The 17,738-nt window shown below is 30.3% G+C and overlaps 2 protein-coding genes across 4 annotated transcripts; both read left to right on the forward strand.

Moving 5' to 3' along the window:
• Positions 1 to 1,398: 1,398 nt before the first annotated feature.
• LOC114171444 (peroxidase 10-like) lies at positions 1,399 to 7,919 on the forward strand. Of its 2 annotated transcripts, XM_028056462.2 has the most exons (5): positions 1,526 to 1,712; positions 6,538 to 6,694; positions 6,791 to 6,982; positions 7,098 to 7,260; positions 7,333 to 7,919. In XM_028056462.2, the coding sequence occupies exons 1-5, from the start codon at positions 1,642 to 1,644 to the stop codon at positions 7,740 to 7,742; spliced, it is 993 nt and encodes a 330-aa protein (XP_027912263.2). In that variant the 5' UTR covers positions 1,526 to 1,641; the 3' UTR covers positions 7,743 to 7,919. The 2 variants fall into 2 exon arrangements, 1 of the variants encoding a protein (XP_027912263.2); XR_003602669.2 differs by lacking the exons at positions 6,538 to 6,694; positions 6,791 to 6,982; positions 7,098 to 7,260; positions 7,333 to 7,919 and adding an exon at positions 1,829 to 2,020 and having other exon boundaries at positions 1,399 to 1,712.
• Positions 7,920 to 11,354: 3,435 nt separating this feature from the next.
• Positions 11,355 to 16,700, forward strand: LOC114167343 (CDPK-related protein kinase-like). Of its 2 annotated transcripts, none has more exons than XM_028052412.2 (11): positions 11,355 to 12,185; positions 13,162 to 13,292; positions 13,465 to 13,506; positions 13,638 to 13,746; positions 14,245 to 14,323; positions 14,412 to 14,708; positions 14,788 to 14,897; positions 15,386 to 15,493; positions 15,568 to 15,630; positions 15,719 to 15,886; positions 16,126 to 16,700. In XM_028052412.2, exons 1-11 carry the CDS (start codon positions 11,661 to 11,663, stop codon positions 16,261 to 16,263), a joined length of 1,770 nt encoding a protein of 589 aa, XP_027908213.1. In that variant the 5' UTR covers positions 11,355 to 11,660; the 3' UTR covers positions 16,264 to 16,700. The 2 variants fall into 2 exon arrangements, with proteins under 2 accessions (XP_027908213.1, XP_085526324.1); XM_085670198.1 differs by lacking the exon at positions 11,355 to 12,185 and adding an exon at positions 12,909 to 12,927.
• The last annotated feature ends 1,038 nt before the right edge of the window (positions 16,701 to 17,738 follow it).

A 17,738-nucleotide genomic window follows, 5' to 3' on the forward strand; every position in this document is an offset into this window, starting at 1 on the left:
TTTTTTTCATTGCTTTTGTTGATGAGTACATCTTGTCCGACAAGTGAAAAAAAAATTGCATTATTTCAAATTTTTATAGATTACAATTTGTTTGCAATGTCAAATTAATCCAAATTTGATTTAATATTACAAGAATTTGAAGAAAATTAAAGTGAATGAAGTAGGAGTCAACCTAATCTTGTTAAAAATGTAATATAGAAATCCATTTTTATTATTAATTGTTCTTAATTTCATCTCTTTATTTTTTATTTTTTGTATAAACAAAATTATGACCCGTTATTATCAAGCTTAAAAGACTGAATACAAGAAAAGTTGTTTCAGGAACAACATTGAATTCCCTGTATTACGCCCGCTTGTTCACCAGATTGCGGGATTATTGTTTGATCATATAATAATATCAAAGTCAAAATGTACTACAAGTTAGCGCAACAATTAATTTCTGTAATTTATTCCTTTGTATACCTGGGGTCTTCTTTTAAGAGATTCCTTTTTAGATTATCTGAACCAATTTGGTATTATTAGGTTTTAAATAACTTTTACATTTAGGTTTTTGTAATTAAATCTCTATCAAAGTTTTTGTTTTATTAAATGTTTAAAATATTATTTTCTAAATACATTACTGTCTGCTACTCTGATTGTTATCTTTATTTCTTCATCCTTAACTCGTTTATTATTTAATTTAATCTTCCTCAGTTAACTAATTTTTCAGAGAGATTTTAAAAGGAGGAAATTAAAAAGAAAATAAGTGATTAATTAGAGAAAAAAAGTAATATTGACTATCAAAATTAAATGATAAATAATTAGGCAAAAAAAAATATTTTAAATACTTGATAAAGTAATTATTTTAATAAAAATAAATTAAAAATATTAAATTATGAAGTATTTAAAATTTAATAAAGTTAATAAATTTATATATATATATATATATATATATATATTAATAATTATTACAAAAGAACTTTTTTCAATAGCCAACAAAAATTTATAACCGTCACGTATAAAACGTTAATATTTTCGTTAAATAAAACTAATATGCTAACAATCTTTGACATATTTACTCAAAATAAAATCTTCACTGCGATAAAAAAAAGAATAAACAGTTTTTTTTTTTTTTAAATAGGACGTGTTATTATTAAAATTAATTAAGTTTTAATTCTTTAATAAATTTGTTATGTTCGTACAACTACATTTTCTCAAATTTTCTTACATTCCAATATCAATAAAATATCAATGTTGCATATTATTTTTTCATTGAAATTTTTCTTAACCGGCTATTCGTCAATAAAAATTGATAAAGAAAAATATTAGAAAGGTCAAAGACCTTTAACGACATCGTCACACAAATCAATCACCCAGAGAAATCACAAGTGAATAACACAATTATCTTTAAAACATAATTATCCCTGTAAAAAAAAAAAAAACGGACGTAAAAACCGCGTGAGTGTAACAACGGATTTGGGCCTGGCATCTCATTTGACTATTTTGTCTTTTGCAACGGCATGACTTGTATGACAACTATGCTCCTTCACGTGCATTTATCTATTTCTAGAATTTACTTCACTTTCAGTGCCCAACTTTACTCCTCAATCTTCATATTCCTCTTCCTCTCCCTATAGTGCATAGGGAGAAGGTGAACCACCCATGGAACCTCCTCCGTCACAATCCTTTCAAGTTTCTGGGGATGATACACAAGACAAAGTCATCAACGAGTGGTATTCTTCTTTTCATTCTTCAATCGCTTCTTAATTTTTTCAAGAGAGAACGTGTTTGATTATTGAATAATCTAACTGTTGTTTTGTTTTTGTTTTTGTTTTCTGGATACATGTAGTTGTTCTTGCTGCTACGACTGTTTTCAGGGTCTCTTCGATTTCTTGTGCTGTAACTTTTGTTAAAACTCTTGGATTAGGGTTATTTCATGGGGACATGGGGTATCAACATGTTCCTTTTCTCTCCCCCTTTATCAGATGATTTTGATGTATGATCTGAATTAACTAAGGAAAAACTGTGCTTTTTAATCATAGACTGATGCAACATTCCCCCTTTTTGTGTCTTTTTGGATGCCTTTGCCAACTGAGTTTGAGATTTTTGTCATAAACATCACACTGAAATTAGAATGTATAGATCCTAAGAAGTCTAGAATCTGAGTTTATTATCCTATCCAAATCGTTTGGGAATTTCATTTTTGTTTCACTAGGGGAGGATCCCGTTATACCATAAAGTGGTGTGGGTCTGCAAAAGTCATTCTTTTACTGACATAGAATCACAACACGTTTTTGTGGTAAAAAACTGAATATCAAATATTATAATAAGGATACTAGAATCCAGATTCGTGAAGGTAAAAATTTTGTTTTATATTTAAACGAATCAATAATTTCCTGGTGTCACTTTGGTGAATAAGGCGCATTTGATGCATTATTAAAAGATAGAAAGGAGTTCAAATTATTGGTAATGAGATTCGAACAATCCTTTTGTAGACTAATGTTGGATGGAGGATTTTTGGAAGGTAATTTATTTTTATAAAAAAGTTAAAATACTTTATAATAAAATTTGTTATTTGAATGTAAGAGAAACAAAGTGAATTTAAGGATTTTGAGAAAATAATTTTATTATTTAAGACTATATAATTTCAAGTTTTAAATGAAATTTATTTTGGATTCTCCTCCTTTAAACTTGTCTCTTTGCATCATGATTTCTTTTGGTATATAAATTAATAAAGTTTTTTTTTATAAACATTAATCATGTTTTTCATATTTTTTATTACCATGTTAATTTTTAGATAGGGTTATTTTTCATTAATATCTGACAAATCTATTTTTTAATGGATGTTAATTAATTTTTTTAATATACACTAATAAAACCATTAATTAAGTCGTTTTAATAAATATAGACAACATATATTTTTTGTTTAATATTATTAAAATTATGTAAATTTTTAACAATATTATTTTGTTTTTAACTTTCTGTCACGATTTTCTTAGCTCATGTGATAGTATGAATCTCAGTCAATTTTTTTTTTATTAAAGCCTATAACGACTATTTTTTTTATCATGTTTATAGAAATTGTTTTTTAGTTGATGTTGTTATTTGTTGACAATTTTTGTATTTAGGAATAATTGAAATATTTTTTAAACATGAAAATTAAAACTGAATACATTTCAACTATTTTGTTTAATTAAGAGATAATAATATTTTAACCTACATTGATTCACTTTTAACCCACTCTTTCAATTATCAGATTATCTATTTTCATTCTTTTTAAGAATGGTTTAAAAATGGATAAAAAAATGAATTAAAATATCATTATCCAATTAAAACAGTTATAAAATTAAAAAAAAAAAGAAAGTAAAAGTAATAAATATTTAACATATTTCTGAAACGGTAAAACGGTAAAATGTCTTGATGAGATCTGAGTGTCTTTAAGATTTGTTCTGAATAAGAGCTGCACTCTATCAGGCTTACCTAAGCATGAACGTTAAGGTGTGAGGATACATGAAAGGAATAACCATATCCTTCAATTTATTTATTTGCTGCATTGTTTTTATTTAAAAAATGTACAGTTTATTTATATATTTCATTATTTTTATACAAAATTATTTATTAAATTATTATAATTAATTTTATTTAATATTTCTTTCTTAAGAGATAATAAGATTAGTTTGTTTAATCTTTAGTGTAACATTGTTATTCTTAAATAAATTTTTATTATTTTTGGATTTGAGAAACTCCTTTTGACCGAGAGGACTAACGTCATAATTGTTAACATTAAATTATATATACATTTGAAAAATAATTTATTCTTTTTATATGTTTAAGAATGATGTCAATTGGTTTATCATTTTCCAAATTTATAATTTTTCTTAAGATATTTAATTTTGAAATTAAATCAAAACCATCAATATCATATTTTAAAGATTTTCTAAGGTTTAAGCATTTATCTTTCAAAAATTAAATATCTCCCCACCTTAATACACAAGACTTTGCCTTTTATTTGTTCATAGCTTCTTTTTGTTATTTAATTAAAGTCTCAATTCTTCTTTTCTTTCAAATTTTTGAGTAACCTGATTCAAATTTTCTAGTTGATATATCTATATATTTTTATATGATATGAAATAAAAAGATAATATATAAAACACTATTAAAGATAAATATATAAAACGAATGAATTAAAACAATAAAACTTGGTTCTGATTGTAAAGAAAATAAACTCAATAGGAGACTTGTAGTATCTTGAAATCTCACCTTTTTCACAAACTTACAAAATTGTTTATTTTAAGATTAATCATTAATAAAAATAATTAAAAAATATATATATTGCTCTTCTAAACTCGATAATAAGTCCTTTTTTTTCCTAAACTTGAATTATCTTTCTATAGAAAATTCAACTTTGAATTATGCTCTAATTAATCTATTATCCACCAAAAGACTAAACCATAATCTAATATTTAATTTTGTAAAAAAAAAAAACAATTTCTCCTCAAGATATATGCAAAAAGAAAAACTCTCGAAATCCGTAAATGTGAAAGTACCAAAAAACAAAACTAGGCAAAAGAAACACCTTTCTAATTTTAATACAAATCCAAAATAGAATAAAAATAACAACAGCACAAATAGAAAGAATCCTAACCATAAATGAGGATGAAAAAATCAGGACATAAGGACAATATGAGATTCAAGAGATTAAAGGGATGTAATATTCCAAAGTCCTAAAAAAAAAAACTATTAAAAGAAAATAAAGTAAGAAAATGTAAAAGAAGTCATAGAGAAAAATAAAAGAGGAAGATAGAATCTAAGATTGATTATAAGAGAATAACGATAGTTAATCATTCTTTTTATTGTAAACAAAATTGTAATTTACTAAAAAAAATTAACTCATTAATTCTCATTTTTACTACCAATAAAAATTAACACACACTAATAATAATTTAATTAAATTTTATTATCAAACATAAACTTATAATTAATTTAATATAATTATATTAGTTATAATTTTTTTTGAGACTTTTATATTTTAAACATAATTTTATAATTAGTTTAATTAAGATATATTAATTAGTACTAAAAAAACTTTTAAGGTTCTTTTTCTTAAACATAATTTTATAATTAATTTAATAGAAAAATATTAATTAATAGTAAATTATTTTTTAAACATTCTTATTTTTGAGGTCTAAAATAAGTGTTTTACTCACTTTATCTTTAAATCCTTAAACAATATATATATATATATATATATATATATATATATATATATATATATATATATATATATATATATATATATATATATATATATATATATATATATTTTTTTTTTTTTCTTATTTTTGATTATAACAACATCAACTTGATTACGTCGTTCCAGCAAAAATGATTGGTTATTCATATTTTTTTAGCTTTTATCATGACTGTACACACATATTCCACCACATGACACACCCAAAAAAACACAGTCAAATGTAACGCACTATCGGTATATATCTATAAACTCTGCTTTCAAAATTCTCCTCCTCCCACAATGCACACGACTTTATCCTCAAAGTGCAAGCATGTTACCAAATTTTAATTTTATTTTCCACAATGCAAATATATATATATATATATATATAGAGAGAGAGAGAGAGAGAGAGAGAGAGAGAGAGAGAGAGAGAGAGAGAGAGAGAGAGTTCCCTTTTCACCATAGCTACAAAAAAAATATTATTCAACTTTTAATACCGATTTAATTCGTTAGAAAATATTTTTCAGATGATTCGGTAAGTGATTTCGGTATTATGAGAACTCTATTACGGGTAGAATTTTGTAAATTGAACAAATATGTTTTCAGTTATTAGGCTACATTCTTCTTCAACCTATAACATCATCGTATTTTAAAATTAAGGATTCGAAAACTTGTAAGTTTTAATTACATTTCTTAACTTTGACTCTTCATAAATAAGCTGAAATTTGTTACAAGATAATTATTTATCATATTTAAGTAAATAGAAAATACAAGTACGATAAAAGGATCAAAGGAAACAAGTCTCGTAGTACACGGAAACTGAGTGAGTATGATACTATTGCAAACGCTTTATTTTCTTCACATGGAGACTTCACGTGTCAACTATGTAATTTCCTTTTTTCTATATGTACATGAAGCTGTTAGTTTTATTTATATGAGAGATACATTATCACGCTACATCATCTTGCCACTTAGAGCAATGGTTAACTATGAGATAGGTCTACGCAAGTTCTCTACTCCATTAACGAAATGTGGACTCAATTGTTATATACCAAAACCAAAAGTAGCAGACATTTTGGACTTGTACCAAACTAGAGTGAAAGGGACAACCATAGTGGCCATGCCACTCTCCACAAAAGCAAACCTAGTGAGTGTATGTTTTTTCCTATAAATGGTTGTAGTTTGCAACACTTAATGTCACAAACAATATCCTAATTGAGTTGTTAACTAATTTCTCCTGTTGTCACATTCTGGTGTCAACTTATGGAGTCATTTGTCTCTAATAAACTTCCTTTTGTTTCACTGTTTTGGCTTCTGTTCCTTAGCCCTCTAGTGTGCTCTCAACTTTACTATAACTTCTATGACTCAACTTGTCCAAACCTCACCGGAATTGTTCGATACAACGTGTTGTCAGCTATGGCCAAGGACCCAAGGATCGCTGCTTCACTCTTACGCCTTCATTTTCATGATTGTTTCGTTCTTGTAAATACCTTCTCTAAGTTTTAGTTAACTATTCTTTTAGTTAACTATTCATTCAAATTTATTACATGTGCTGTTTCTTTATTTTTCGTCATGCAGGGATGTGATGCATCGGTGCTACTAGATGACACGGATACTCTAAAGGGGGAGAAAAATGCACTGCCTAATAAAAACTCACTCAGAGGATTTGAACTCATTGACACAATCAAGGCCAACTTGGAAAAGGCTTGTCCTTCCACTGTGTCATGTGCTGATATACTAACCCTAGCAGCAAGAGAAGCCGTTTATCTTGTAAGTGACCAAATTTTCACTGTTTAATATAATAAACCATACTAAAAAATATACACTGACAATTAGTTAAGTAATCATACATGAACATTAACCTATTATTTGGTAAATTTTTCAGAGCAAAGGTCCATTTTGGTCTGTGCCTCTGGGTCGTAGAGATGGTACAACAGCAAGTGAGAGCGAGGCAAATAACTTGCCGTCACCCTTTGAACCTTTAGAAAACATTACGGCCAAGTTTATATCCAAGGGTCTCGAAAAGAAGGATGTAGCAGTACTCTCAGGTTTGTCTCCTTCAAAATTTTACCAACCATGATGTCTAATCAGTGTAATGTTCATATATGTAATGAATGCAGGTGCACACACCTTTGGTTTTGCTCAATGTTTCACGTTCAAGCCAAGGCTCTTTGACTTTGGTGGGTCTGGTAAATCTGATCCAGCACTAGATGAGTCGCTTCTTCAGAGTTTAAAAAGAGTGTGTTCAAATGAAGCTGATTCTGACACCAATTTGGCTCCCTTGGATGCCGTGACTACAAACACATTTGATAACACTTACTACAAAAACATTGTGAACAATTCGGGTTTACTTCAGTCGGACCAGGCTCTTTTGGGTGACACTGCAACTGCTTCATTGGTGAATTACTATAGCAAGTGGCCTCTTCTGTTCTTTAGAGACTTTGCAGTTTCTATAGAGAAAATGGGACGCATTGGTGCCCTTACAGGACAACAAGGGCAAATAAGGGCAAATTGTAGGGCTGTGAACTGAATATCTCGTATTGCTCTTGCCTTTTCAAAACCTTTCCACATTTGCTTTTGCATATGTACAATAAATTCTAGGGGTTTGTTTGTGTTTAAATTTAAGTAATGTATGCAACTTTCAACAAAGAGAACAAAAATGTGCAGTTAGTTTATTTATCAAGAAAAAATGATAACATCGTATCTATTTTTTTACTCTCATTCTTTACTTTCTAACGTGATTTAATTTGAAACATTCATTTCTTTTTAAAAATACAAAAACAGTGATATATTAATCAATGATCACACTAAACCATAAAATAATAAAGAACGTGTGTTAATAAATGAAGTCATAATATTTTTCTTTCGACATACAGAGTAGTCGAGACACTTTTTAATTATATGAGACTAATAAATACCATAACTTCGACAAAATATAATAAAGTTGGTTAAATAATGTAAGCAGGGTTAAATTTAGTAACTGTGTTTGATACTGAGATGATATTATGATGATAACCTAGAAGAGTTACGAAGAAATGAACAAAGGAAATTGTAGATATAAAATTAAGACTAGCAAATAGTTAAGTTGGAAATTAGTCATGTATGGTAAAAAAAAAAACTATATTTTCATATACAAAGCATATGGTTTCAATTTGGTAATGGTCTATATTTTGTACTATTTGCAGCAATTGGACTTAATGGCATGTAATTACGTCACATGTTCAGATGTCAATAGAGTGGTTGACTCATTTTGAAAAATAATGAAACTATAGTGTAGTACATATTTTGACTTTTCCCCATTTTTCTTTTTCCAAATTCTTTCTAAACCTTCTTATTTTTCTCTTGCATTTTATGGAAATAAAAATTTACATTTTATGCTTTTGGATTGTGTAATTTGAAAGTAAATAATGACCGACTTTCAAATTACATAATCCGAAAAACTTCTAGATTGCATAGTCCATTTATGACTCGCGGATCACATGATCCAGAAGTCTTTTTTTTTTTCTTTCTTAAAAAAGACTTCCAAATTTTGCAAACTGAAAGCCTTAAATGAGTTCTGGATTGCCCAAAGCTTTTATCTTTTAAATCGAAGATAGTTTTAGAAAAGAATAACTTATATATTATAAATTCAGAAATCATTTTTTATTTTTGAATTCTACAATCTAAAAGTTGTTTTTGACTTCTAGATTTCTGAATTGTAAAATCTCAAAGTTATTTTTGTTTTCTGAATTGGAAAATTAGAAATTTTTTTTAATACAATCCAAAATCATTTTTTTTAAATGATTTATAAATTGACAAGGGGAAATTTTTATATTGGACAAAAAAATCATGGAAATAGAGGAAAATTTTGCCCTTTTTATTAGAAAGACGGCAAGAGGCCCAGAAGAGAAAACTAATTATTCCATATTAGTTGGGCCGGTAAGCCCATAGAATCTTTCAGATTACAAAATCACACTCAGGAGAGTTATCAGGCTATACGAGAATAACATGGTCTTTAATAATTTTTCATGACACATAATTTAGTGTTATGAATTTTTCAAAAATTGAAAATTGAAAAAATATTAAAACACCTGGTCAGTAGTTGTGTTTCAAATTACGAGCAGTATTATGTTTTGTTTCATTGAATGATCGACATGTGTTCGCTCTAAAGTTAAATTTGTAGTTTAGATATTTTGTGCGCCAATAGATTAAAACTGACTTGTGATTTACCAACTTTTTGAATTTCTGAGGCTGATTTATCGCAAGAAGGAATCGGAATTGACGGCATGAATACTGACAAAGAACTAAACTTCATTTCGCTATCTATCTTTTCTTTACCTGCAATTTCTTATTTCTTATGTGTTTGGTTAGGGTAGGATGGAAGGAAAATGACGGTGAAAAAGAGAGATAGATAGAAAAATGGAAGGAATATTTAATTTTAGTTCCTTTTATTTTTTGTTGGGGACAAAGAGGGTAAGCATGCGCATCAATAGTACTCTCACTACCATCATTGCAATAATGTTTTTTTTAATTACTCCTATTATATACCATGCATCATTATTGGTTCACCAAGTCAAACTTTGTCAACCTGAATTTGCAATTTGATAAAAATATGAAATGTATCTGAGTTTAATTTATGATGTTTGTGGCAAAAACCAGGGATTGGTGCGAGCGTGAATGTGAAAAATCACAAGTACCAATTTGTTGCAACTTTCTTTCAGGGTAATGAAGAAAGTGACTGTGGAACAATGCAATGAATCAGTGACGACAAGGTTGTGTTAATCAGGAATGGTTTTATTATATTATGTGCATCTTAAGTCATATCACATCACGATAAATGGTCTTCTTCATCTTTTCATTTCCCTCATTTTCAAAAAGTTGTTGAGTTTTTGGATGAAGAAACTACAGTTTTTTTTTTTTTTTAACTCATCTCCAAAACTTGGCGCCAGATTCCTCCGGCATAATCAATATAAAACACAAGTCAACAAAAAATCAAGTGCAGAAAATAACATAATCATACTAAACTAATGGACAGAATGTTAATGTGTCTGTAAATGTTGTTTCAAGTGAATCCAGTTCTATTAAAAGAAAAACTCTAAATAATATTCATACTTTTGTGTGGTTTAAAGTAAAATGAAATTGCAGAGAAACGTTTTACGTACGTGGGGAGCTGAATTATGTTGATGGCGTAGTGAGTGGGCAGCAAGAACATAATGAATCTGTAACAACTCTTCCCACCAGGTTCCATTCAAAACGAAAGCAACGTACGTAACACAATAATCATTATCTATTTTTAGCATACACAAATGTTATCGTTCATTTTTATTATCTTGCAGAAACGAGATACAATCACAGAGAAGAATGATAGATTAAACTTGAGTAAGAAACGTGATGACGACAGCATTTACGAGTTGATGGCATCACCAAATATATTATTCTGTTGCATTTGGTCTCATTTTCAAAAACTATGGCAATGGTTGAATGGATTATTCTGTTTGGCATTTATACCGAAAGGTGATTCATTCCTCAGAATTTCAGATTCAGACCAAAACAAAGGTATAAACATCATCCTGATGTTAAGTTACATCATGAATGAATCACCGTGCTTTCTATTATATATATATATATATATATATATATATATATATATATATATATATATATATATATATATATATATATATATTTAAGTTGTGGTTCGAGACTTCAAATTATATAAGATAAAATATTTCCTAAATCAAACTTTTGAATGTAAAATACCAATCTCTGTATATTGTATTGTCACCAACTTGATATTATTTATTTGGTGTTGTAAAATTTATTATTTTTAAGTCAAATAAGTTATGTTTTTTAATTAGTTAAAAGTGTAAAAATATTTATATTAATTATTTATAAAAATTAAAATCCTTGGAGAATAGACTTTTATTTTCATATATTATGTAATTTACAAATAAGTGTGGACAGTGTCATGTACGGAACGTGATAAAATTATACTGAACAAACCACCAGAACATTGGACAGAAGTAGGGTAAATAAGACCACAACTACCACTTTGATTTTAACCCCTGTTTTTATTTTTGGGGTTGGAATATATTTTCCATGTGGTAACTAAACTTTATTTGCATCACAAATTTTTTAATTTAGTTTTATTGTGTGGAAAAAAACCGAAATTTTCGGCGTTTCTTTTTTTCGTACGAGAGTCTTACTCTGTTTTTTCCTTCTTCTTCTTCTCCATCAGACCAGTCCCCACCACCATTGTTAAACGAACAGTCTCCACGATCAACGAACCCAACTAACCTTAATTCTCTCAAACTCTACATTTGAACTGAACTAGAAAATCTCCGAAGCAAGAACTTCCTAGTTCAACCTCATCCACGATCCATTCCCCACTGTTATCACATGCAATGTTTTGACCTCGAGTCACTACATCACCACGCTGCGTGATCTCTTCGTAACCAAGGAAAACCGAATGGGTCTCTGCACTTCCAAACCCACTCTCTCCTCTACCCAATCCGCCACTCACTCCCCCACTCTACCTTCTCAAGACGTAGCCGTCGCAGTCACTCACAGTCACAGCGCTGAACCTCACTTGCACAGCGCCAATGGCGAGAGCGAAAACCCTAAGGAGGTCGACAACGGTAAGAGATCTCCGTTCTTCCCATTTTACAGTCCGAGTCCGGGCCGCTACGTGTTCCCCGTCTCGCCGCGCCGCTTCTTCAAGAGATCGTTTCTGTCGCCCTCGCCGGCGAAACACATAAGGGCGGCGCTGGCGCGGCGGCACGGGTCCGTGAAACCCAACGAGGCTGCCATACCGGAGGCGGAGGCGGTAGCGGGGCTCGACAAGAATTTTGGATTCTCCAAACATTTCGGAAATAAATATGAAGTTGGAGATGAGGTTGGGAGAGGGCATTTTGGATATACTTGTGTTGCTAAGGTGAAGAAAGGAGAGCTGAAGGGACAACAAGTGGCCGTTAAAGTCATTCCAAAAGCCAAGGTTTCCACCAAAATTCACATGCAATTCATAAGTTGTTTTAGTTATGGTTGTCATTTTATCACCCCTAATTATCTTAAGCTTTTCACTGTTAGTTTTTGAAAATTGTGGTTGAATTGTCATTCCTAGCTAAGGTTTTAAATTATGTCGCTATTATTGACGATGTGGGGAATTGTGCACAAATGTGGCTTATGATGCAATTATGGTTGTGGAGAATCCAAAAGACCTTGTGGCCGAAATCATGGTTGGGGACCGTTTTCTAAAACCTTGCTCCTTACTGTTAGTTTTATTGATGTTTGTAATTGTGAGTACGTGATTTGTTTGGGTTGTTAGTATTGGGGATTTGACTGGGTGCATGGGGCTGTTCGATTGTGATGATCATGCATTTCTACATTTCCATATCAGTTTATGCTGTCTAAGACAGTATTGATTTCTTAACAAATATGATAAAATGCTGAGGCAAAGAAAATGACCGGCTGAAACTTTCCAATGCTAGTTTAGACTTGGAATGTGAAAGAGAGTTCCACTTGAATGGTTGCATAGCTTATAGTCAACTATGGATCTGTTGTTTTGTTACAATTTAAGTAGAGTAAAGTTCTTACATTTCTTATTCTTATCTTTGTTTTATTATTTCTCTTTAAGCTACTTTGTTACTGCCACAGTTCCATGATTTTTGGGTCATTAGAGGGAATGGATCTATGCATTGAACAAGTGGGGCCTCATAAACTTGTGAATACTTATGAAGGTAGATGTAGAAATAAACTTTATTACGAAAATCTAGTACGAGATATGGATCCATGTCGAATCTCACAGAACTTTTGATCAATTGTTGTCTATATTCCTTTTACTTGTAATTTATTGATGTAAACCTCTGTAGCCTCTTTGAGTTATATTAATAAATTTATTTTTTATGATAATAAAGTAAAGTCACACTTATATGTACTAATAAATGTATGTGCATTATTTATTTTAATTGCAGATGACCACTGCAATTGCTATTGAAGATGTGAGAAGGGAGGTAAATATTTTGAGAGCTTTGACTGGGCACAAGAATCTAGTACAATTCTATGATGCATATGAAGACCATGATAATGTCTATATAGTAATGGAGTAAGCTTCAATTATGTTGCTTGTTTAAGTTATATGCTCTAGTTATTGATTTTGGCAATTTAATTTATAATACAAAGATAATTTGTCCTCGTTTATTGGATACTTAAGCAAGGATAAGTGTGTTGAGTTTTGTATTAACAGTTTTTTCTTTAAACTGTTATGCATCTTCTAGGTTGTGTGAAGGAGGAGAGCTGTTAGACAGAATATTGTCAAGGTATTCATTTATTTCAAAATGAACATGTGAATGTTTAAAATTTGGATGCCACTGACATTGGGGATGAATGGAAGTTATTAGTGGCAAAGTATTGAGCTTAATGAGTATAAGATATCTCTTTGCTCTTTCAGAGGTGGGAAGTACACAGAGGAAGATGCAAAAGTTGTCCTGAGACAAATACTGAATGTGGTTGCCTTTTGCCATCTTCAGGGCGTCGTGCATCGTGATCTTAAACCTGAGGTGAAGTATATATGTAGTTTTTGAGATTTGTTCTTCCTACCCTATCCTTTTCTGTTTCACAATATTGAACTCAGCTGCTTAGCCTACGTGGTCAGATGTATGGAGTATCTTTTTCATTAAAGAACGGCCTTTTATGATTGAAATTTTATTTATCTTTTTGGGGAGTAAGGGGTAGAAAAAGAAAATAAAATGGAAGCTATAGGAAAGGTTTTATTGTCTGTAATTATAATATTTTAATCATTTATCTTATGTTTGTTTAAGATTTCAAAACAAATGCAAAAGGGGAAAACACAAATTTTAATGCGCCATTCCTAGCTTTTGGAGGGCATTTATGAGAAGGAGCATAGTCTTCCTTTTACTCAACATTGGTTTGTGGTCATAATCATCTAGTACAAATAGGCAATAAGATGCTTGCGATTTTGATTGATTTGGCATATGGGACTTGTCCTCTGATTCTTATCAAGAACAACTTTTGAAGATGGCTAATTTTTGGATCAGAACTTCTTGTTCACATCCAAGGACGAGAACTCAATCCTGAAGACCATAGACTTTGGGTTGTCAGATTTTGTTAAACCAGGTATATTTTTTATTCCTTTTATAAATATGTTATGTTATTTATTATCTTGGAGTTGCTTTATTTCTTGACTTTTCATTGTCCTTTACAGATGAAAGACTTAATGATATTGTTGGCAGTGCATACTATGTGGCACCCGAAGTTCTTCATAGAGCTTACAGTACCGAAGCTGATGTATGGAGTATTGGAGTGATTGCATATATTTTACTATGTGGCAGTCGTCCCTTTTGGGCCCGGACCGAGTCTGGTATCTTCCATGCTGTGTTAAAAGCTGATCCAAGTTTTGATGAACCTCCTTGGCCTTCTCTGTCAGATGAGGCAACAAATTTTGTTATGCGATTACTAAATAAAGATCCACGGAAAAGAATGTCTGCAGCACAGGCGTTATGTGAGTTGTCTCAGCAATGATTGCTGCTTCTTGTGCCTGTATTTATATTTGTTACTTACAACAATTGGACACCTCACAGGTCATCCATGGATTAAAAACAAGGATGTGAAAGTACCTCTGGATATTCTAATATTCAAGCTCATGAAGGCATACATGCGTTCCTCATCTCTACGGAAAGCGGCTTTAAGGGTATGTCTATTTATTTAAAATTATGTCTGCATTTAAAAGTTGACATTGATAAAAAATAGATCCTCTATTTGAATTGTATGTCCCATTTTCCTTTGTCATCATCTCTATTGATTTTCATTTCTATGGCTTTGTTCTCCAAGCTCTCATCTTCTTCACCTATTAATGGTTATCCTACTTATCTAAGAGTTTATTTTGAAGTTAATGTTTCTGGATAAGCGATTTTATTATTCCCCAAATCATCTCAGTAGCAACCCTGTCAATTATTTTACAATGTTGCAAACTAGTCAGACTAAGGTTTTATCATGGATGAAATTTGTTTTGGAAACTGTTTCATAACAGTGCATGTTTCCTTTCTAAAATGAGTGGCGTGACTAAAGAGCATTGGTTTTTTCAGTTACTTTGATTGTTCCTGCTGTCTTTTTTATTGATCACACTATATTTGCTTCTGAATAACTTACTGGAATTTTTCTTCCCGGGCACTGGATCAGGCTCTGTCCAAGACATTAACTGTGGATGAGCTATTTTATTTGAGGGAGCAGTTTTCACTTTTAGAGCCAAGCAAAAAGGGCTCCATTAACTTGGAAAATATCAAAGCGGTCGGTTATGTTTCAATTTTTTTTAAGATGTTAAGGGAAGATATTTCTCATCTCACAACTTTGGGCTGCCTCAGGTCTTGATGGTGAATGCAACAGATGCTATGAACGAGTCACGCGTACCTGACTTTCTGACATCAGTTAAGTACTATGATTTAGCCATAGAAATTATTCAAAAGGCATTCTGTACCTGTAGTAGTTACTGATTACGAATAATATGGGTGGCAGCTTAATGCATTACAATTTAGAAGGATGGATTTTGATGAGTTCTGTGCGGCTGCCCTTAGTGTTCATCAACTTGAAACACATGACCAGTGGGAGCAACGTGCACGTTATGCTTACGAACTTTTTGAAAAGGACGGTAACAAGGCCATAGTCATTGACGAACTAGCTTCGGTATGTTTTATTTGACTACGATGAATTGATGATAGTTTATGCATACATACCTATTTCAAACTTTCGCGGTGTTGCAGTGTGATTTTAATATATTAATTTTCTTCATTCCTCATGATAATGAGTTACATTTACTTAAGGCATAGTTGTTTCTGAATCAAAAGAACAGCAATTTCACTATCAGTGTATTTAACTTGGGTTCAGTTGAACAGTGATTTAACTTAGTTTATCTAAATAACCAGGAGTTTGGGCTTGGTCCATCTGTCCCTGTTCATGCTGTTCTCCATGATTGGATTCGGCACACTGATGGAAAATTAAGTTTCCTTGGGTTTGTCAAACTGTTGCATGGCCCATCTAGAAGTCTTGCAAAAGCTCAATAGAGATCTAAGAAGCTTAGCAAATATCCAAGGGTGCTTAGAAAATTGCTAAAAGAATCATTACAACCATATCTTCAGGTGGTTTTCTTTTTTCACATTGTGGCTCACCATATACCTTTATAGAATTATCTCGTTCTTTCATCAAGTGAGGCAAACCTGCTACAGGCGATTGTATTTTCCACTGTAAAGTTGTAGTGTATTGAAAGGCTAATCTCTAATCTGTAACATGTTAGAAGATTCACAATGGAGGTGTATCATTCTTGTGATCTTGTCCACATGCAAATTCGTTGTCTTATATCCCGAGCTGAAGGAAAGAGGCTTTTAGGGCTCTTTTGGGCTTTCAACATTATTCTAGCTTTTGGGAATTTGTAATTTGATTTTTCTTATATGATTTTCTCATCATTTAAAGGTGCTGATCATGTTCGTACTCGGGTTCCAAATTCACGAATACCCATATCTCTATAACTTGACTGTTGCAATAAAGTTATACATGTTACAAAAGACAGTTTGTCGATGCAAATAAGAAAATATATACTGGTATTAAGAATCTGTGTTTTAAGGGTAATTTTTAATTTGGATAATGTTTTTAAATATAAACTAAAAGGAACTGTATAACATTTGTATAATTCTTTTAAATCAAAAATCAAAAATTACTTTTGATTTGAAAGAAAGTTTTTTTCAAAAAAAAAAATGGAAAATTGAGTAAAATATTTGAGATGAAGAGAATTTAATGTATAAAAGTAAACGAAGTCTATTTCAAATAAAAATTAGCTTCAGAGTAAAAATTAAAGATAATTAACGATGAAAATTCTCTTAAAAATATATAAATAATCATGTTACGTTTTTCCAGGAAGGAAAATGTAAAACGGAATATATTTTTGCATTTAAAATGAATTGTCCTAGTCCATACATTAGTTGGGAAAATTATGACTGATACTAATGGTTGGTAACAGAAACAAAAAAGCCAAGTTATTTTATCATTCAGAAGCATGACTTTAGAAGAAGAATAGAATGGGAAAAGAAAAAAATAAAAAAAAGAGAGAAAAAAAAGAAGAGAATTAATATTTTATTCATTATTAATATTTTGTTTTTATTTTAACAATATTATTTAAAATATTTATGTTAATATAGTAAAGAAAGACGTAAATATTAAGAAAAATATCAATAAGATAAATTCAATTATATTGAAAATTCAATCAATTATAATAAAAATATAGCCAATTATATTGAAAATATATTTAGTTATGTTTTTGTTTATAAATGTTGATATTTATAACACAGGTTAAATTATAATTGATCGTATATTTTTTTTAATGCATTTTTTCAGTAAAGCTTAGTATCTCAATTTTTATAGTTTTTTTATATTTTTAAATCATTATACACCTTATTTTTCTAACTTTTTTGCGCTTTGTTTTCATCTTCCGACGCAGAAACCGTAACTTCTAACAAAAGTAAATGTTTCGCATCATCTCCAAGGT

Source organism: Vigna unguiculata, chromosome 2, assembly GCF_037176805.1.
Source record: "Vigna unguiculata cultivar grain cowpea cultivar isolate G323 ecotype 2 chromosome 2, ASM3717680v1, whole genome shotgun sequence".
In the NCBI taxonomy this organism is placed as follows: Eukaryota; Viridiplantae; Streptophyta; class Magnoliopsida; order Fabales; family Fabaceae; genus Vigna; species Vigna unguiculata.